The sequence below is a fragment of the Leptodactylus fuscus genome, chromosome 1, assembly GCF_031893055.1.
Source record: "Leptodactylus fuscus isolate aLepFus1 chromosome 1, aLepFus1.hap2, whole genome shotgun sequence".
In the NCBI taxonomy this organism is placed as follows: Eukaryota; Metazoa; Chordata; class Amphibia; order Anura; family Leptodactylidae; genus Leptodactylus; species Leptodactylus fuscus.
The window spans coordinates 123,367,161-123,388,852 of NC_134265.1; the positions used below are offsets into that span (position 1 = coordinate 123,367,161).

The following is a 21,692-nucleotide window of genomic DNA, read 5'->3' on the forward strand; positions in this document are numbered from 1 at the left end:
AGCAACCCACCCTCATCGACGATGATGTGACGCAGTTGCCGTCAGGGCATCCAGTTGACCGGCGCATTGTGCGGGAGGAGGAGATGAGACAGGAGTTGGAAGATGATGAGGACACTGACCCGACCTGGACAGGGGGGATGTCAAGCGGGGAAAGTAGTGTGGATGTTGAGGCAGGTGCAGCACCAAAAAGGGTAGCTAGAGGCAGAGGCAGAGGTCAGCAGCTTAGGCGAAGCCAGGCCACACCCGGAATCTCCCAAGATGTTCCAGTTCGTACCCAGCCCCGAAAAACTCCCACCTCGAGGGCACGTTTCTCGAAGGTGTGGAGTTTTTTCAAGGAATGCGCCGAGGACAGATATAGTGTTGTCTGCACAATTTGCCTCTCGAAATTGATTAGGGGCTCTGAGAAGAGCAACCTGTCCACCACTTCAATGCGCCGTCATTTGGAATCCAAGCACTGGAATCAGTGGCAGGCAGCAACGGCAGGACAAAGGCCGCCTGCCGTTCACGCCACTGCCACTGCCTCTGCCACTGCCACTGCTGACTGTGCTGGCGATGCACTCCAGAGGACGAGCCAGGACACCACTTCATCTGCCTCCGCCACTTTGTTGACTTCTCCCTCATCCTCCCCTGTTCCTGTCTTATCTCCTTCTCCTGCACCATCAAAGGCACCATCAGGCGCTTCTTTACAACAACCCACCATCTCTCAGACATTGGAGCGGCGGCAGAAATACACTGCTAACCACCCACACGCGCAAGCCTTGAACGCCAACATCGCTAAACTGCTGGCCCAGGAGATGTTGGCGTTCCGGCTTGTTGAAACTCCCGCCTTCCTGGACCTGATGGCAACTGCGGCACCTCGCTATGCCGTCCCTAGCCGTCACTACTTCTCCCGGTGTGCCGTCCCCGCCTTGCACCAGCACGTGTCACTCAACATCAGGCGGGCCCTTAGTTCCGCGCTTTGCACAAAGGTCCACTTGACCACCGACGCGTGGACAAGTGCATGCGGACAGGGACGCTACATTTCACTGACGGCACACTGGGTGAATGTAGTTGAGGCTGGGACTGCTTCCCAAACTGGCCCGGTGTACCTCGTCTCCCCGCCTAACATTCCTGGCAGGGACACGAGAAGAACACCCCCCGCCTCCTCCTCCGCCACCGCCTCCTCCTCCGCCACCGCCTCCTCCTCCGCCACCGCCTCCTCCTCCGCTGTTAGATTGACCCCAGCTACGAGTTGGAAACGTTGCAGCACTGGCGTTGGTAGACGTCAGCAGGCTGTGCTGAAGCTGATCAGCTTGGGGGACAGACAGCACACTGCCTCCGAGGTGAGGGATGCCCTCCTCGATGAGACGGCAATATGGTTTGAGCCGCTGCACCTGGGCCCAGGCATGGTCGTTTGTGATAACGGCCGGAACCTGGTAGCAGCTCTGGAGCTTGCCGGACTCCAACATGTTCCATGCCTGGCCCACGTCTTCAACCTAGTGGTGCAACGTTTCCTAAAGAGCTACCCCAATGTTCCAGAGCTACTGGTGAAAGTGCGGCGCATGTGCGCCCACTTTCGCAAGTCAACAGTAGCCGCTGCTAGCTTAAAATCTCTCCAGCAACGCCTGCATGTGCCACAACACCGGCTTTTGTGCGACGTCCCCACACGCTGGAACTCAACGTTTCAGATGTTGAATAGAGTGGTTGAGCAGCAGAGACCTTTGATGGAATACCAGCTACAAAACCCTAGGGTGCCACAAAGTCAGCTGCCTCAGTTTCACATCCATGAGTGGCCCTGGATGAGAGACCTTTGTGACATCCTACGGGTCTTTGAGGAGTCCACAAGGAGGGTGAGCTCTGAGGATGCGATGGTGAGCCTTACAATCCCGCTCTTGTGTGTTCTGAGAGAATCCCTGATTGACATCAGGGATAACTCAGATCACACAGAGGAGTTAGGGATAGCATCCGATCCGTCACAGCTGGAGAGTAGGTCCACACATCTGTCCGCTTCACTGCGTTTAATGGAGGAGGAGGAGGAGGAGGAAGAAGAGTTGTCCGATGATGTGATGGTGATACAGGAGGCTTCCGGGCAACTTCGAATCGTCCCATTGTTGCAGCGTGGATGGGTAGACATGGAGGATGAGGAGGAAATGGAGATTGAACTTTCCGGTGGGGCCAGAGGAGTCATGCCAACTAACACTGTGGCAGACATGGCTGAGTTCATGTTGGGGTGCTTTACAACCGACAAGCGTATTGTCAAAATCATGGAGGACAACCAGTACTGGATCTTTGCTATCCTTGACCCCCGGTATAAAAACAACATCTCGTCTTTTATTCCGGTAGAGGGGAGGGCCAATCGCATCAATGCTTGCCACAGGCAATTGGTGCAGAATATGATGGAGATGTTTCCAGCATGTGACGTTGGCGGCAGGGAGGGCAGTTCCTCCAGTAGGCAACCAAGTTCTCACCGGTCCACACAAACGAGGGGCATACTGTCTAAGGTCTGGGACACCTTGATGGCACCCCCTCGCCAAAGTGCCGCCACGGAGGGTCCTAGTGTCACCAGGCGTGAGAAGTATAGGCGCATGTTGCGGGAATACCTTTCCGACCACAGCCCTGTCCTCTCCGACCCCTCTGCGCCCTACATGTATTGGGTGTCGAAGTTGGACCTGTGGCTTGAACTTGCCCTATATGCCTTGGAGGTGCTGTCCTGTCCTGCCGCCAGCGTCCTATCTGAGAGGGTGTTCAGTGCAGCCGGTGGCATCATCACTGACAAGCGCACCCGTCTGTCAGCTGAGAGTGCCGACCGGCTCACTTTGATAAAAATGAACCACCACTGGATAGAGCCTTCATTTTTGTGCCCACCTGTGTAAAGCACCCCAACATGAAACTCCATGTCTGTACTCAACCTCTCCAATTCCTCCGCATCCTCATACTCATCCACCATAAGCGTTGCACAATTCTGCTAATACTAGGCTCCCTCCACCCTGATTTCCCCCAACTCTGCTGGTTAGAGGCTCCCTCCACCCTGATTTCCACCAACTCTGCTGGTTAGAGGCTCCCTCCACCCTGCTTTCCCACAACTCTGCTGGTTAGAGGCTCCCTCCACCCTGCTTTCCCACAACTCTGCTGGTTAGAGGCTCCCTCCACCCTGCTTTCCCACAACTCTGCTGGTTAGAGGCTCCCTCCACCCTGCTTTCCCACAACTCTGCTGGTTAGAGGCTCCCTCCACCCTGATTTCCACCAACTCTGCTGGTTAGAGGCTCCCTCCACCCTGCTTTCCCACAACTCTGCTGGTTAGAGGCTCCCTCCACCCTGATTTCCACCAACTCTGCTGGTTAGAGGCTCCCTCCACCATGAATTGGTCCAAACTGGGCTGTTTAGCGGCTCCCTCCACCATGAATTGGTCCAAACTGGGGTTTTTAGAGGCTCCCTCCACCATGAATTGGTCCAAACTGGGGTTTTTAAAGGCTCCCTCCACCATGAATTGGTCCAAACTGGGCTGGTTAGAGGCTCCCTCCACCATGAATTTGCCCAAACTGGGCTGTTTAGAGGCTCCCTCCACCATGAATTTGCCCAAACTGGCCTGTTTAGAGGCTCCCTCCACCATGAATTGGTCCAAACTGGGGTTTTTAGAGGCTCTCTCCACCATGAATTGGTCCAAACTGGGCTGTTTAGAGGCTCCCTCCATCATGAATTGGTCCAAACTGGGGTTTTTAGAGGCTCCCTCCACCATGAATTGGTCCAAACTGGGCTGTTTAGAGGCTCCCTCCACCATGAATTGGTCCAAACTGGGGTTTTTAGAGGCTCCCTCCACCATGAATTGGTCCAAACTGGGCTGGTTAGAGGCTCCCTCCACCATGAATTTGCCCAAACTGGGCTGTTTAGAGGCTCCCTCCACCATGAATTTGCCCAAACTGAGCTGTTTAGAGGCTCCCTCCACCATGAATTGGTCCAAACTGGGGTTTTTAGAGGCTCCCTCCACCATGAATTGGTCCAAACTGGGGGTTTTTAGAGGCTCCCTCCACCATGAATTTGCCCAAACTGGGCTGTTTAGAGGCTCCCTCCATCATGAATTGGTCCAAACTGGGGTTTTTAGAGGCTCCCTCTACCATGAATTGGTCCAAACTGGGGTTTTTAGAGGCTCCCTCCACCATGAATTTGCCCAAACTCTGCTGGTTAGAGGCTCAATCCACCCTGATTTTCAAAACAAATGTTGGTGCCAACCTCAACTTACTACAAGGGCCAAATTCACTGCTGGTGACAAGCTCTCCTCACTGCAAGTGCCAAATACACATGTTTCAAGGTGTTTTCCTACTGTCAGAGAGGTGGTATTGAGTGTGTAAAGTGTGTAGTTGTTAGGCTGTGATGTTGGGGTAATAGAGGGTCTTTGGTGTGTTAGATGCCCCCAGACATGCTTCCCCTGCTGTCCCAGTGTCATTCCAGAGGTGTTGGCATCATTTCCTGGGGTGTCATAGTGGACTTGGTGACCCTCCAGACACGGATTTGGGTTTCCCCCTTAACGAGTATCTGTTCCCCATAGACTATAATGGGGTTCGAAACCCGTTCGAACACACGAACATTGAGCGGCTGTTCGAATCGAATTTCGAACCTCGAACATTTTAGTGTTCGCTCATCTCTATAAGTGACATCTAGTATCCATTGCCACTTTTAGGATTAATTTAGCAGCTGTCAGAGTCATGAAGCTTTATTTATTGGGAGTTAAAGGGGTTGTCCAGGCAAAAATGTTATTTTTTAAATACGTTGGGGGAGGTGAAAAAAATAAAAAACAAAATTATACTCACCTGTCCCAGATGCTCTGATGAAGCGCAGTCCTGTCCTGCCAGTCTGTTGATGTTTTATGGTGGAAGTCACCATTGTAAGTGACCACTGAGGTGTAGAATTGCACTTCAAGAAGCTGTGCAGCAGGACCGGACCGCGTGAGAGGACACGGAGCACCAGGGACAGGTGAGTATGATTTTGTTTTTTTGTTTTTTTCTCCACCTCCCTGGCCTATTTAAATTTTTTTTTTTTTTTTTTTTGCCCGCATTACCTTTTTAAGTATAACTACCCTAGATTAACATGACCAGGGTTTTGTTTGTAATCACTATGGGACAGTATGTTGCAGGTACTCCTAGCGCACGAAGGGTCAAGTTTCATGGGAATCTAGGGTTAGATCACGATTAAATGTGTTTTGTTGACTATAGGTGTGTAAGAATGTTCATATTAGCATTTATTTAAGTAAATGGGGCTAATATGCAACATCCCAGTCTGGCCACTACACAGAGGACTGAGCTGTCTGCTTTCTGCTGCATTCTCTGTTTATCAGCTGCTGAGGACAACTGATCTCTATTAGAGATGAGCGAACACTGTTCGGATCAGCCGATCCGAACAGCATGCTCCCATAGAAATCAGTGGAAGCACCTGGCACGCAGACTTTGCCGGCGGCCGGCCGCTTAACCCCCCGCGTGCCGGCCGCTTCCATTCATTTCTATGAGAGCGTGCTGTTCGGAACGGCTGTTCCGAACAGTGTTTGCTAATCTCTATGGCTCTTAGGTAATTGATATTTATAGCCTGGAAAACTCCTTTAAAAAAAGTAATATATTGTGTAGTGATTTGAAGAGATATTCTCTAAATGTAATAAAAAAGAAAACTCAATGTACTTAACTGCGTTTTATCCTTCAGTATTACACTCCTTGTATTGACATTAATCTGAAATGTGTTTCTTCTTTATCAGCTCTCTATAAATGCCTTTGACTACAACTGCCATGTGGACCTCATAAAACTCTTGAGGCAGGAGGGAGAACTGGATAGATTAAGACGTGCCCGTCAAAAGATGAGTGAACTTTTCCCATTAACTGAAGGTAGGCGCATGACATGCTTAGAAACTGGTGATCAGCATTTTAGTACATAAACATAGAGGATTATTCACTTTAATAAGCGACACACCACTGATTCCAGTGCAGTTGTAATTTTTTTTTTCTTTCTAGCCCCCACCATTCCTGAGAAATCAGTGCTTTTAGTTTAAGCAATTGGACTGCCAGGTGGACAATTCAGGGCTGGATCGGACAGTATGGGACCGCCCATGAGACAGAGAGCTTAATTTGCATACTGTGTACCGAGACTACCTGTACAGATTGCTCAGGAACAGTGAGCATCAGAGAAAAATTCCAACTGCCCCAGAACTAGTGAAGTAGCATCTATTAAATGATACGAAAGGTCCTCCTTAAGGAGGACCTTTCACCACCTGGGGCACATGCAGTGTAATACACTGCTAGAAAGCTGACAGTGCGCTGAATTCAGCACTCCATCAGCTTTCCCGTTCTGTTCCCCGGTGAAGAGCTATCGGTGCCGGTACCGTAGCTCTTCACTGTCAGAAGGGCGTTTCTGACAGTCAGGAACGCCTTTCCTCACAGCAGTGTCTATTGCGCTGTCCTTTGAGAGGGAGCGTTCCTTATCGCCCAGCCATAACACTGAGCAGTGAGAAACACCTCCCCTACTCCTGATAGTACTCGTCCATAGATGAGTACTGTGGGGGCGTTCCCCATCACTCAGTGTCATGGCTGGGTAGTAAGGAACGCTCCCTTGTGCTCAGCGCACTGTCGGCTTTCTAGCGGTGTATTACACCGCATGTGCCCCAGGTGGTGAAAGGTCCTCTTTAAACAGCTTGACTCACGATGAGGACTCTTTTAATGTCACTGGCTCAAGCCGACTTCTGTTTATTTGTCCCATTATAACCACTGTCTCTGAGCAATGAATGGATAGCCATGATGTTCCATCTGAATGCTCAGTTATTCCACGGGTTTTTATGCAGTTTGCCCTTAACTAATAGGTTATTATTATTACCTAAATATATTATACTTCTATTGTCTGTAAATCACTGCAGGTCAAGAAGTACAAGTAAAGTAGTGGTCATAAATCTCCCTATGCACACTAGGGAAGAGTGCTGCCTATAGAGACAGTAAGTCCTTGTAAACAGGGATTGATAGATCTTAAAGAAGATCTATCACCAAGCAGAAAATAGTAAATATATATGACTTATTATGATTGTTGCTGTTCCCCAGATCAATTTGGTGTTTTTTTTTCTTTTTAAAATCTGTCCTCCCATTCAGAAGATACAGCCCCTGGAAGGTACATGTAAACTAGCTCTGATTCTTATGGACGGGGAACCTCCTGTTTTTCTGTGAAGAAATAAAAGGTTCCCACGCACTTGGAGTATCAGAGCTAGCTTATATGTAACCTTTTAGGGGTCATATCTTCTGAATGGGTGGATGAATTTTAAATATAAAAACACCAAATTATCCAGGAGAACAGCGAGAATCAAATGATGTGTGTATGATGTTATTTAGCATTTTCTACTTAGTGACAAGTTCTCTATAACAGCGCCAGCTCCAGGTTTGTGTGAGCCCTTGGGCAACAAAGTGTCATAGACCCTCTTTGCGGCACAACTGATGAGAAGCAAAGTCGACCTGCTGGAATGCTGTAGGTCTTCTGTAATTTTCGACCTTTGTATTGCAAAGATCAAAAACTTTGGGTGAAATTTGGAGCTATAATTTGTGTCCCCACACATATAATTGCTTCATATTCCCCCATAAAGTAGAATGTCCCCCTTACACCACTTCAGTATAATGTCATCCTTGTGCCCCCATACAGAAAAGTGGTCCATTATGCCCCCATACTGTACAATGGCAACCATATAATACCCTATACATTAAAATGCCCCCTTATACCTCCAAATAACTGCCCCATACAGTACAATTACCACACATATTGCCCCTTATGTCCCCATACAGTACAATGCCACTTAATGCCCCCCATATAATATCCCCATAGAGTACACGCAGATCTCTACTTACTGCTGGTAACTCCTTAGTCCCCCACCTCTTCCCTGCTCTGGGATACCTGTCCCTGTCTATGAGCAGTAAGTGAAAGTGAAATCTGCTCTTACTACTCGGCTCTGACATTGTAAATTGTACTTCCATCTTTATTGATTAAAAGTGCCTTTTGCTGAACCTTGTTGCCCCCCCCAGATGTGCCAGGTCCGGTCCTGCTTTTTAAACCTTTGTGTATTCTTTCTCCTGCAGAGATATGGTTGGACTGGTTGAAGGATGAGATGAAAATTGCTGAAGATGATTCAAGTCGTGAGGCTGTTTATGAGCTGTTTGAGAAAGCTGTTAAAGATTATATCTGTAAGCTTCCATTGTCTCAAATGCACATCTATCTATCTATCTGTCTGTCTGTCTGTCTCATCTTATACCAAAGCTGTACATTATACTGAGACAAAGCAGAAAATTTAATTATAATACATTTCCAGAAATATATATATTTATTTTTATTTTTTTAGGTCCAGAAATTTGGTTAGAGTATGCACAGTATTCAATCGGAGGGATGGGGGAAGAGGGTGGCATTGCTAAGGTTCGCTCCATTTTTGAGAGAGCGTTAACAGCTGTTGGACTTCATATGACCAAAGGATCAACCATATGGGATGCCTACAGGGAATTTGAGAATGCAATATTAGGAACCATACAGGTAATGTATTCTCTGGATACTAGAATGTCTGTCTGGTTTTGCCATGTATACATTTATTAAACTTAAAGGGATCCTATCTTTTAAACACAATTTTTTTCTCCCTAACATGTCGGAATAGCCTTAAGAAAGGCTATTCGTCTCCTACCTTTACTTGTCTTCTCCGCACTGCCGTTCGCCTGCAATCCCGATTTTTCTTGGTATGTAAAGGAGCTCTCTAGCAGCACTGGGGGTGGGCCCCAGCGCACAAACAGCACTGGGGGCGTCGCAAATGCTGCCAGAGAACTCTCCAGCGTCGCCTCCATTCTTCTTCTGCAACGAAGTCTTCACTGTGCTGTTTGAGCGCTGGGGCCCACCCTCAGTGCTGCGAGAGAGCTCATTTACATACCGAGAAAAACCGGGATTGCAGGCGAACGGCGGCGCGGAGAAGACAAGTAAAGGTAGGAGACGAATAGCCTTTCTTAAGGCTGTTCCGACATGTTAGAGAGAAAAAAAATGTGTTTAAAAGATAGGATCTCTTTAATAATTATTAATTACTTTTCTCATGTATTAGCCTTTGCCAGGTACTATCCCTTCAGCAGAGCAGCAGCAGATGTTGAATACCCAACTTGAGAGGATCCACACCCTTTTCAAGCGCCAGCTAAGTGTTTCCCTTCTAGGTAAGTTCTTCTATGAGAATGCCTAAAATGAACTAAAACAGAATATTTTCTTGAAAATATGAAACATTGGTGCTAATCTTGTAAGTCTTCTACTATTCTAAAAAATAAGTGTGCAAAAAATTATGCTAACATAATATAGACGTTAGGTTTTAATCATTGCCTATTTTTGTGTGTTATGGCTATTGGTTTTACAAGCATAAAAATATACATTTTATAACTTGCTAAAAAAAAATTAATTTTTTGTAAACTTTGGATTTTTTTTATAAATAAGTTGTGTCCAATATTTTTAGCATTTATCACTAACATAAAGTAGCTAGTGTTGCCTTTTTGTTGTTTTGGCCCGTCAGCGGGCCAAATAATACACAGATAAAGTAATATCAAGTAATAAAAGCCAAAAAAAATAATTAACATAGACAAAACAATTGACAACAAGAATGAGTATGACAAGACAGGAGAACAAAAGGATCTGGCATGTTGAAATCTAGTCTGTCAGCTTTCATGTAGTGTTGACTTTCTGCTCATACATTTTGTGTTTTGGATATCCACACAATAAAGAAGTAGACTTCTCTAATATAAGGAATGACATTAAAGTGCTTCTAATCTTTGGAATACTTTATATTTGTTAGATATGGGATCAACCTATGCAGAGTACGAAGAGTGGTCAGAAGAACCCATTTCAGAGAATGTCAATCAAACCTACAAGAAGGCAATACAACAAGTAGAAAAGTACAAGCCTTATGAGGAGGCGTTGGTGAGTGCTCTGCTTCAAGTAGTCTGTAGTCTGCATTTTTGTATATATAATCCTTCTATTGAATCCATAGATAAATATACTTCCAGCCATTCAAAAAGCCTTGAATTCTTCAGAATGTGAAAGTGTATATGAATCTCTAAACAATGGTAGTATGTTATGTCAGATGCCTTATTAGGATATATTTGGACATTACAATTGAGCTGTAGTTAAAGCAGTTTACAGCAGTTAAAGCAGTTTACATTGTCTTCTGTCTGGGTCAGCTCCGAAGCCTGCGCAGTCGGCTCTACTAGTGTCTCACTGGCAGAGCCGACTGCGCAGGCGTCGGAGCTGACCCAGACGGAAGACGACGAGAGAAGGGGAGGATGCAGCTGAAGATGGAGGCGTCGCTGGAGAGAGTTCTCTGGCAGCAGTGGGGACGCCCCCATCGCCGTTTGAGTGCTGGGGCCCGCCCCCATTGCTGCGAGGGAACTCATTTGCATACCGGTAAAAACTGGTATTTCTAAGGAACAGCACCGCGGAGACCACGTCTAAAGGTAAGAGACGAATAGCCTTTCTAAAGGCTATTGCGACGTCTAAAGCACAAAAAATACATATTTAGTGGTAGAATCCCTTTAAGACGGTGTAAGATTGAAGCACCATATAACACATTAAGTTTTTATGACTTTTAGTATACATCTGCTTCTCTACAGACTGTGCTAAGAATAGTACATGATGTCCAACACTAATCTTTTAACCAATTATATAGCGTAAACAATTCATTTTCAGTATAGAAACAGGACTTTTGAAGTACATAAAATAACAAAAGCTTGTAGTGTGCAACATTAGGCAACATACACATGAATGTTGTAAAAAAAAAAAAACCTGCCATGCAGAAGTACATTTTTCACTTGTCCAGTTGTCACATGTCCATTTTCGACAGTTTGTGAAAAAAAACTTGTGAATTAAAGTCAGTGGAGCAAATTTATTATTGCATCCAACTCACTTCTGTCAGCTTGAGACTTTTTGAACCCCACGTGCAATATTTGTCACAAGTGGCAACCAATTTTTATGCGCCCCCCCCCCCCCCCACACACACACCATTTTCCAGAAAAGGGCGTGTTTTTTAAAAATGGTCATGTAGGTGACAGATTTTACTAACAGTGCTGTCAAACAGCGTTTGCATGAGGCCTTAAGAATATCAGGATTTGTCTAGTGTTATATGTTCTGACCTCAGTTGCTATAACTTTGAATCTTGTGCTCCATTAGCTGGCTGCTGAAACACCAAAGTTGGCAGAATACCAAGCTTACATTGACTTTGAAATGAAGGAAGGAGACCCTGCGCGGATCCAGCTTATTTTTGAGCGTGCTTTGGCTGAGAACTGCTTGGTGCCAGATCTCTGGGCTAGATATACACAATATCTTGTGAGTACCTGATTGGAAAGGATGATTTTCTAATGGTGTGGTTCTTCTATTAACTGAAATGAAAGAATATAATAACTCTGTTTTCATAACTGGGTTCCCTTAGGACAGGCGGCTGAAAATGAAGGAACTTGTGCTTGGTGCACATGATCGAGCTGTCAGAAACTGTCCATGGACAGTAGGATTGTGGAAAAGTTATATCCTTGCCTTAGAGCGACATTGTGTTGATCATGGCACTATAACTGGTAAGTTTGAAATGTAGTTGAAAGAAATAATTTTAAGGAATGGTTTTGCTGAATTTTACTAAATAAAACACAAGTATTAATCCGTAATCCATCTTTAGGTAAAGGAAGAGTATAAGCCAGCAACACTTATCTTCTGTTTCTTGGATAGAAAATAAGTGTTTTTTTTAACTGGACACAGTCGGACATGCAGGACTTTGTGTCTGGTTATAAAAAAAAAAAAAAAAATCTGTCTCGCCACGGAGAGCAGAAGACGCTTACGGGTGGTCACTTTGCAAACCCATTCAAGTGAATTTGTTTAAAAACTGACCGCCGGGTTTCCATCCCCTGTCCAGTTTCTCGGGCAGAAGACTGAAACCCGCCGAATTGGCTAAAGCAGAGACTGGGCACAGGTGTAAACCCGCCCTTATATAGAGTGAAAAGAGAAGAAAACAAGATCCCCGGCACCGAGCCGTTCTTTGTGTAATACCCTTGGTATGTTAATGGATAAATAGAGCAAATCAGGTGTCCGCTCACCTGGCTTGGTTGTGTTGGACACAACAACCAATGGACGTGGTAGTCAAGAACCAGTAGAAAACTGGGGGCAGCTGCTGATGTCAGTCACAGGGACGTCAAACTGAGGCAGAAGAAAGGACCAGCCTTGCGGAGGACAGGCGGGAAATCAGCGCTCACCAAATTTTGATAAATGGAAGTCAACTTTATTAGGCACCACGCGTTCCGGGCACACAGCCCTTTTTCAAGTGCAATATTGATCCCGCCACTATGGACAGATTGCAATCTGTCCATAGTGGCAGGATCAATATTGCACTTGAAAAAGGGCTGTGTGCCCGGAACGCGTGGTGCCTAATAAAGTTGACTTCCATTTATCAAAATTTGGTGAGCGCTGATTTCCCGCCTGTCCTCCGCAAGGCTGGTCCTTTCTTCTGCCTTATATAGAGTGAGTATCATATGTAAAACGTATGATCCAAACTATTAGGAACTCATTTAACTTGATGGATATTTGGGTGTAATATTATAAAATATTTGCAGGCTTTTTCTAATATTATGTGTTGTTCCATTCTTTTATTAAATTTTTCTGTGTTTTCAAATGTAGAAACTTTTGAGAAGGCTCTAAATGCAGGGTTCATCCAAGCCACAGACTATGTAGAGATTTGGCAATCATATCTGGACTATCTCAGACGAAGAGTTGACTTTACTAAAGGTAACTAATATTTAATCTTTTTAATCCTTTCTCTCCGCAACCATTTTTTATTTCCATTTTTGCGGATCCTCAAGGAGCTAAAAAACAAAATAGCACCAGAGATTTGTTGCTCTGTTTCACTGCCAGATGTTGGGAAGGGGTTAAAGATCTTAGGCTTAGAAGTGAGAGTATCCTAAAGATGAGAGTTGGTGGGATCAGACGTATCTAATGTGTATTTAATGTTATGCTGTAATTGTAGATGTTAGGTAAAACAAGAGTGGCCTAATTTGCCAGTTTTGCTGACACAGCCATGAGGCTATTTGTAAATATCATTTATGGCTGGATGTTGCAGAGAGAGCGCCAGATTAGATCACTGACTACAGTGCAATTTTAGCTGATTTACATATCCAAAAATAAAGATTATATGCAAATCAGATCAATAACATTTTAATCTTAATGTGACCTTTATCTAGCCAGATCTGTGTAAAAGCAATGAAAATACATAAATATCCTAAATAAAAAAATTATCATATTTGCCTAAGCTCCGCTTTCTTCTTAACGTGGTCCGCTCCTGCTGCTCCAGTCTTTTCATATACCGCAGTCCTATCTTCCTTACCTAACCATTTGATTTTCCAAATCATATGTATGTATGTTCAATGAACTGAAATTCCTATTTGCCTCTCACAAAAGTGTGTGTTCTGGTTCCTCATCAATGTTGGTATGGGTCTGAGAACTCTACCACAAGGCACCATTTAATTTCAGAGCATCGTACCATTGACCTTCTATCTTGACTTTAATAAATTGTTCCCTTGTGCGCATTAGAATTACGATAGGAATATATTAGGAGAAAAAAAAAAACCCTCAAAGTGTCCCAAACCGAGTATTGTACAGTTTGTGATCTATTTTCTATATGCATGATTTGTGATCTGATCACTTTACCTTTCAGATTCTAGTAAAGAACTTGAAGAGCTTAGAGCTGCATTTGTTCGTGCTCTAGACTACCTTAAGCAGGAAGTGGAAGAAAGTAAGTCTTTTTTTGTACTGTAAGGTGCTACTGTATCTAAAACACCTGGTCCTGCACAAGTCAGTGGTTCCAGTAGCGTGTGATTGCTGGAATCTATAGCAGTGGACAGGATGCGGGTGCAGGCTGCTTCTTTTCAAGTTTTAGAAGTAGGGCTATACTTCCTCAAAACCACTGATATGCAGTGGATGGGCTACATGAATAGGAGCAGCTGCCTGCACTCCCCATCCACTGCTATAGCTTCTGGTGCTTAAACCCTGCCGGAACTGCTGATCTGTCCTGTTGTCATTTCCTTGCACACTACTTACTGATGACATAGCCTGTGGAGAAATTAAAATTAATTATTTGGAGCCAGACAACCCCTTCAAGGAAATTTGTTGCCAGGAAACACCCTATCATTCCAGCCACAGTGCAGTGTATGGTAAATATGCTGGGCACCATCAGATCTTCAGTCAAATAATGTATTATTTCATTGAAAAAGATGTTCTTATAAATGTGCAAAATGAGTCTATAGTGGGGGGGGAGGACATGTCAGACTCCAAGGGTTCTGTATTTGGATTTGAAAACCTGAGGCTCTGGTATGCCCCCATTACCCTTGAGTATCAATTGCATGTTTCTAATAAATGCTTTTTCAAGGAAATGGTGCATCTACTGGACTGTCTATAGGTGTGATGGTGCTCAACATAATGTCCCCTGCAATGCACAGGTTGTGATTGTGAATTTTATTCGGTCTACTACTTAACATTTATATTTATTTAAGGAAGTAGCAGATGGAGGATAGGTCAGGTATAAACTTCTCACTTCAATTTGGGGTAGTTAATTAACTCCTATGAATTTCGTGCAAGGGTCTACATTCCCATAAAGACCTTTCTTATGGGGTTTCTGGTATTGGAAGACCAGACCAGTGCTGCATGCTGTGCGAAATGATTGACACCTCTGCAGAAACCCAAATGATCCCCATTTTTCATTAGGTGTGACACTTAGATCTGTCATACAATTGATCCATCACTGCTTCAATAATAAGTTCTATTGTGAAAAGAGACTTAGCAAAGTTTACTGAATAGAGAATGCAAACTTTATAATATTGTATTCATTTTCTATTCAATATTTACCGGCTTAAGTGAAACAGTAATCTTTTCCATGTAATGTAAGTTTAAATAAATTTTTGATTCTCCTGTGTTAGTAAGGCTTCATATGTCTTTGTATATACTGTTACTTATTTCTGTATAAACCCTGTGGGTATTTTGGGGGGGAGGATGTCGTAATTGCCTGATGTGCTGAATGTTTTGATCATTTTGACAGGGTTTAGTGAAAGTGGAGATCCTTCTTGTAGCATAATGCAGAATTGGGCCAGAATAGAGGTATGTGTTTTTTTTTTTTCTTAATCGTATATTTTTTGTTTATCTTCTGTCTCTGCCTGTGATTCCACATTTACATGGTTCTTCACATGTCCTTATGTAAGATGCATTATGATATTGTGCATGTGTATTAGAATTGCAGTTGGAGACCCGGGATGAATGGCATACCCTAACCACTTCCCTACTGCCATGTGGAAGAGAAATTGTGCTGGAATGATAACGAATAATTAGTAATTTACACATTTTTAGGCCCTTTTAGCAATGATTAGTGAAACTATTCACCACATTTACCTACTGCGTATTGAAAAAGAGGTACAATGCATATGTTTGCAGTGTGGTGGAACTTTGAGGTGATTTATAATAATCAAAAATATACAATGGGTGTAAGGAAACTCTCATAGAACACAGATATAGTCCCTACTGATCACTGGAAAAATATTTAAAATATAACTTTTAATTTTTCATTTAAAAACCGAACTAAGATCCCCAGATAAATCCCCAAATTCCTACCACCTAGGTAATGGTGGGGGTAAGAAAATGTGGTGGTGGTCACAGTACTATAGGTGTGCCTAATTGGGATTCCATATTCTTCCTAGCTAACCCTGCACAATTGCCTGGATGCCAAAATCCCACTATATCTCCGTTTTAGTACTGTCCTAATTCACGCCACCCACACACACAATTAATGCTCAATATTGCTGCATATGATGTGTTGGAGATACAGGAACGGTCAGTGAGTCTGGTGTCCCACAATGCCAGTTGATATTTAAAGCCCCGTCAATCCTACATGAGCCTCAATGCAGGTCTGGATCACCCTCACTTACGCCATTTCCCCTCTGTGATAATTAATCTCCATCTCAACCCAAGTCATCTACCTCAACACGTTTCCCTATCCAGTTCATCAGGAGGTAAGTAATCGCAGCCCTAGACAAGCAGATTCGCAGGACCATGAGGGTTGGCCCCGCTACTAAAGGATCATTTTTAAATGAAAAATTAAAAGTTATATTTTAAATATTTTTCCAGTGATCAGTAGGGACTATATCTGTGTTTTATGACTTATAATAATCTTGATAAATTACTCCTTATGATACAAACTTGATAGACTGCAAGTGTAGTTTACCAAGAAGAAACAGAAGCCATTGGTTGATCTTTGAACACTATAATCAATTTTTTTTTTTTCTTTAGCACAATTGCCAGCAATTGAGGCATGACCGCTACTGCCAGATAGTGTTTCTTTTACTAAAAATTAGTGCCAACCACAGTCACTTACCTCACTGGTCAAGTAAGATAGATCTCACCCCATACCTGTCCACTTGAGACTGCAGTTCTTATCACTTGACTTGTTACATATGATCTGTTATACATTGCTCTACTTGGAGAAATAAGCTGAGGGTATTCTATACAGATCTTTTTGCAGTTTCCTTTCACTTCATCCCCACAGGCTAGACACTGCAACAACATGCAGAAAGCCAGAGAGCTCTGGGATAGCATCATGACCAAAGGCAATTCCAAATTTGCCAATATGTGGCTAGAGTATTACAACCTAGAAAGGTAAGAACAGCTTTCTAAATGAACAATTCAATGAACTTTGCCCTTGAATAATGTGTGATCATCTAATATCACCAGCTGGGGTTATACTTTATCTCATTCTTTTATTGTACCTTTTGTCTTTTATACTTTTTTTTTTTTTCTTCAGATTTCAGTCTGAATAAAGTAGATGAGAACTTAAAGGGGTATTCCCTTTAAGTGCCATTAGTATGTATTTGAGCCATAAATTAAAAATCTGCTATAAGAAAGTGACATTTTTGGAAGGATTTTTGCAGTTTTTATGTGACTGTTTGGTAGTTAATGAGAACATGAAATGAAAATGCAGTTCTATCTGAAGACAGCATGTTAGAGAGCAGGAAGAGCTGAGCAGATTCATTCATTGATAAATCATAGAAACTGCCCAAGGTGCCATCAGAATCCAATATATCTAAAGAGAAATTTGTATGTCGGTATTCAGAGAAAGATAGATATATTCATCTTAAAGCTTAACCTTTATTTCTTTATTAAAAACTCCCAAAAAGGAACAAATGAAACCAAAAATATCTTTACAAAACTCAGATTCATATATTTATCCATTAAAATTTGCTCTTTTTATTTTTAAGGTTATGCTGAATTTTTTTCCCACATACCATATGTACTCGAGTATAAGCTGACCCGAATATAAGCCGAGGCCCCTAATTTTACCACAAAAAAACTGGGAAAACTTATTGACCCGAATATAAGCCGGGGGGGGGGGGGCTAATGCAGCAGCTACTGGAAAATTCCAAAAATTAAAATGGTCAGAGTTTTTGGGTGCAGTAGGTGCTGGGGAAGGGGTTGTCTGTCTGCCCCTTCCCTGAGCTTGAGGACTGTTTTTTTTTTTCTCCCCCCCCCCACTTGGAATTCAGCCTGGCTGTATATAGGGCATCTGCAGTGCTCCTATTAACCCCTTCCCGATGGAACAGGAGCTCTGCAGACCCTATATTCAGTAGACCGGGCACTTTCAGACACAGGGATACCTAATGTGTTTGTGTTTCACAGTAATTTTCTACTTTTGTATGTATTCTAGGGAAAGGAATGATTTAGAGCTTTTATTTATTTTATTTTTTTATTATATTTTTTTTAAAGCTTCTTTTCTTTTCACTATTTTATGGGAGATTCTATACATTACTATTCCGGCTGGTCATTTTTTGCTTGACTTGAGTATAAGCCGAAGGGGGCAAAAACTGTTCTGAAAAACTTTGCTTATACTCGAGTATATACGGTACCTAAACTCCCAACTGCTCAGCTCTTCCTTTTCTGAAACATTCTGCATGTTAAAGTTTCCTTTAAGTTTATCACAATTATCCTTTGAGCCTGACCTGACTTATTTTTGTCACACATATCTATGTATCTGTCATGAAAGTTTATGCAGTGATTTTATTGTTATTAGAAGTAAAATCCAGTGTTTCTCAGGTACAGGCGGAGAGGACTTCTCCTGTATACTATACTTTGCATAGGAAGAATATGCAAATCTGTCTCCCGAGATGTAAATAGGAGACAGTGCCTCAGTCCGGCTGCCCACTGAGGCACTGTCTCCCTATTTACATCTCGGGAAACAGATTTGCATATTCTTCCCATGATCCCTAACAGTGGAGTGTAAATGGCTTAATAAGACTCCACACACCTACATGGTGGTCTCTCCCGAAAGAGTGACAATATTCTCTTATACTTTACATAGTAAATATATTTACCTGTGTTACTTGCTTATGTTCTTCCAGAGCCCATGGTGACATTCAGCACTGCAGGAAAGCCTTACATCGGGCTGTGCAGTGCACAGTGGATTATCCTGAGCATGTGTGCGATGTGTTACTCAGCCTTGAGAGAATAGAAGGTTGGTAGCTCGTGTCAAATGGAGAAATTAGAGATTTGGAGTTTTTTTTTTTTTTTTTTTGAATGCTTCTGTAAAATTGTGTTGTGGTGTTTTGTTCTTTTGCAGGGAGTTTGGAAGAGTGGGATGCAGCAGTTCTTAAAACCGAAACAAGACTATCGAGAGTTAATGAACAGCGTGCAAAGGTACTAGGGTTGCCTCATTTTTATATAGTAGTAATATATTATTGATAATCTTGATCCCTCCCATGACAAATATCTTCATCATGGACTGGGGGCAGTTTATGCCCCAAGATGAATATATTTGGAATGGTGATCATACAGGCACTGCCAGTGTACCTACGCGTTCACTGGAAGGAGCCCAGTTAACACAAAGAACTGGGTCCCTGTAGCAAGTGCTGCAGATGGATAATTGTGGTCCCTGGCAGTGTAACTGTTTACATGCTGCTGTCAATAGGCATATAAAGTGGCTAGATAGAAGAAAGCTTGTTCTGCAAAAAAAATGACCCTATACAGCATGATCAATTAAAACTTCAAAGTTCTGACTCAAGTTATGCCACATTCTAAGTACCTTTATTGTGCAGTCGTACTGACCCACAGAATAAAGTTAGCATGTCATTTATATGGTATGGGGAGAGATGTAAAAACAAATCACACAAAAAAAAAATAAGCCAAAAAATTGAAGAACCAAGCTGCCTTATATGGGTATGTCAGTGGAAAATAAGTTATGGCTCTCAGAAGACCAGGATAAAAACAAAGGCTGAAGGTTATTAAGGGGTTAAATGATGTTTCCAGGTTGAAAATTTTGATGACCTAGATGGATGGATTGGTCTGCAATATCAGATTTGTGACAGCTTGACACCCATTTTCCACAGTGATTTAGCTGTTCTCATCAGATGATAGTCAAGAGCCGAGCTGCAGTGGCTCAGTTCTACCACTACACCCGAGTTTGGAGCTGTCTGCTGCATGCTGTGATCTCTATATATCAGCTGCTGAGAAAAGCTAATTGATGGGATTGCCAGGTATCAGACTTAGTGACTTGCCTTCAACATAAGGAATCAATATTTTTAGCCCAGAACACCCCTTTAATAGCTTATCATATTCTGTACTTATTTTCACAGGCTGCTGAGAAGCAAGCCATCCTTGCTAGACAGGAGGAGGAAAAGGCTGAGCAGAGGAAAAAATCCCGAGCTGAGAAAAAAGCTAAGAAACCCAAGAAAGCCAAAACTGGGGATAAGCGCAAAGCCGAAGATGAGGATGAAGACGATGAAGAATGGGGTGAGGAGGCAGGTGAGGCTTTCTTATCACACATTTCCCAAAAGAAAAATCTGACTGCTTTACAGAATGCTTCACTTGCTTAATTGGTGTAATAGCTAAGGTTGAATTTACATATACAGGTTTTGATGCAGTTTTTTCCAGACAAAACAGGGTGGATGTTAAATATGGAGTATTTAGTGTCTCCTGCAGATTTTCAATTACCACCACATAGATAGTAAAAATCTGTTAATTTTGTGTTGGGTTCATGTCTATGTAATGATTTGCTATTCAAAACAGAAAAAAACCTCTACCTAAAAGGGACACTCTTTTGACTTCTGAAGGGTAAGTGGGATATAGGACAAAAGCTTTCTCAGCACATGCATACAATAGATGGATAGTGTGAGTGTAAAGGATAGTAAATAAAACTTGTCTGAAATAAAAGGCTTGCAAGCATTAGATAGCATACAGAGCTTTTCATCTGAATCACTAAGGGTTGTGTAATTTAGCAAATAAATTTACTTTCACTTATTTAATAATGAGCAGTTATGACTTAAATGGATTTCTGCTCTTAGCAAGAAGCATAACTTCTAATAAACCTTTACTTGGTGAATCAGTTCTTCATGGCTTTCAGTGTGTCTGTATGCATTGTCCAAAATAAAAAAACTATTCCAGCACCAAGAAAAAAAATCAAAGTGCTAAAACTTAACTTTTAATACCCCCCAAAAAATCTTTGTATAAAAATATATATGTGTGACATAAAAAGCAAAAGAAATGCCAACCAGGGAAAGAAAAAACATCCAAGACAATCTCGAACAAAGAAAAAGAACAACACAATACATAGCGGATCTAGATTACGCGTTTTGAGGCAAGGATCCTCTTAGTAGTAGCACTAGATGTACACTGGGTAGTAACTGGAACACATATATACAAGTACAAATCCTTTAACACCCGCCCTATGATCATTAGGAGCAGGTGTAAACTAACATGTAACACTCCCTATACGTGTTAGTTTACACCTGCTCCTAATGATTGTAGGGCGGGTGTTAAAGGATCTGTACTTGTATATACAGTATATGTGTTCCAGTTACTACCCAGTGTACATCTAGTGCTATGTCTAAGAGGCTCCTTGTCTCAAAACATGTAAGCCTTGAAGTTTTTTTTTAATGTCTGTTAGAGCTATTAATGGGTTAATAAATGCACCTAAATACTTTTAGCAGTGTTTTGAGTGATTTCTGAGGGTCTCTGGGACCTCCTGGCATCTTCTACATTTGTTTACATGGTGCAGCTTTCTGCTATGTAACTTCCACACTAGCTCCCTCTCACCTCACTTCCCCTCTCTCTCCTTCCCATACACCCCCTTCCTGTTTCTCAAGCTATCCTGCCAACTTCTATCCCTTCCCAACTAACTGCACCCACCCCTGACCCCTTTATACTTGCCTCTCTTCCTTCCAGACTTCCTCCTGCGGGACGGCTCCTCCCTCTTTTCTAACTGCTGCCGCACGCAATAGTTCCAGCACTGCTCTATGCTTTGCAGCCGATGATCCACCTCTACAGTGCAGATGTAGGAGCTGCTCACATGCCTGTGCAGTAGAGGTGGATTATCGGCTGCAGAGCACAGAGCAGTGCCAGGACTATTGTATTGTGTCGGCAGTTATACAAAGGGGAGGAGTTGACCCACAAGAGGAAACCTGGCGGGAAGATAGGTAAGTATAATGGAGTGGAGGGTGGTGAGGATAGTAGTGACTTTGCATTTCCGGAAACAGGGAATTGGATTGTCACTAGATAACCAGAAAATGTCCCTGGGGTGGTCATGTGTATGGGTAAATATTCATTTTTGATAAATTATGTAATTTAGAAAGTAGGCGGGGGGAGGGGTGTTTAGATTAGTGTAGGAATTAGCTATAATCCCAGACAAACCCTTTAAT

At 42.9% G+C, this 21,692-nt stretch overlaps 1 protein-coding gene across 2 annotated transcripts in view; it reads left to right on the top strand.

Annotated features, from left to right (window-relative positions):
* The window catches only part of SART3 (spliceosome associated factor 3, U4/U6 recycling protein), a 31,032-nt gene that overhangs the window by 4,447 nt on the left and 4,893 nt on the right, over positions 1–21,692 (top strand). For both annotated transcript variants that reach the window (XM_075276555.1, XM_075276556.1), the window contains exons 2-15: positions 5,717–5,843; positions 8,064–8,168; positions 8,324–8,508; positions 9,059–9,164; positions 9,791–9,915; positions 11,161–11,316; positions 11,420–11,558; positions 12,649–12,756; positions 13,682–13,759; positions 15,059–15,117; positions 16,556–16,665; positions 18,402–18,514; positions 18,620–18,696; positions 19,632–19,800. In XM_075276555.1, coding sequence (XP_075132656.1) covers positions 5,717–5,843; positions 8,064–8,168; positions 8,324–8,508; positions 9,059–9,164; positions 9,791–9,915; positions 11,161–11,316; positions 11,420–11,558; positions 12,649–12,756; positions 13,682–13,759; positions 15,059–15,117; positions 16,556–16,665; positions 18,402–18,514; positions 18,620–18,696; positions 19,632–19,800 — 1,657 coding nt within the window. The remainder of the gene's footprint in view (positions 1–5,716; positions 5,844–8,063; positions 8,169–8,323; positions 8,509–9,058; positions 9,165–9,790; positions 9,916–11,160; positions 11,317–11,419; positions 11,559–12,648; positions 12,757–13,681; positions 13,760–15,058; positions 15,118–16,555; positions 16,666–18,401; positions 18,515–18,619; positions 18,697–19,631; positions 19,801–21,692) is intronic.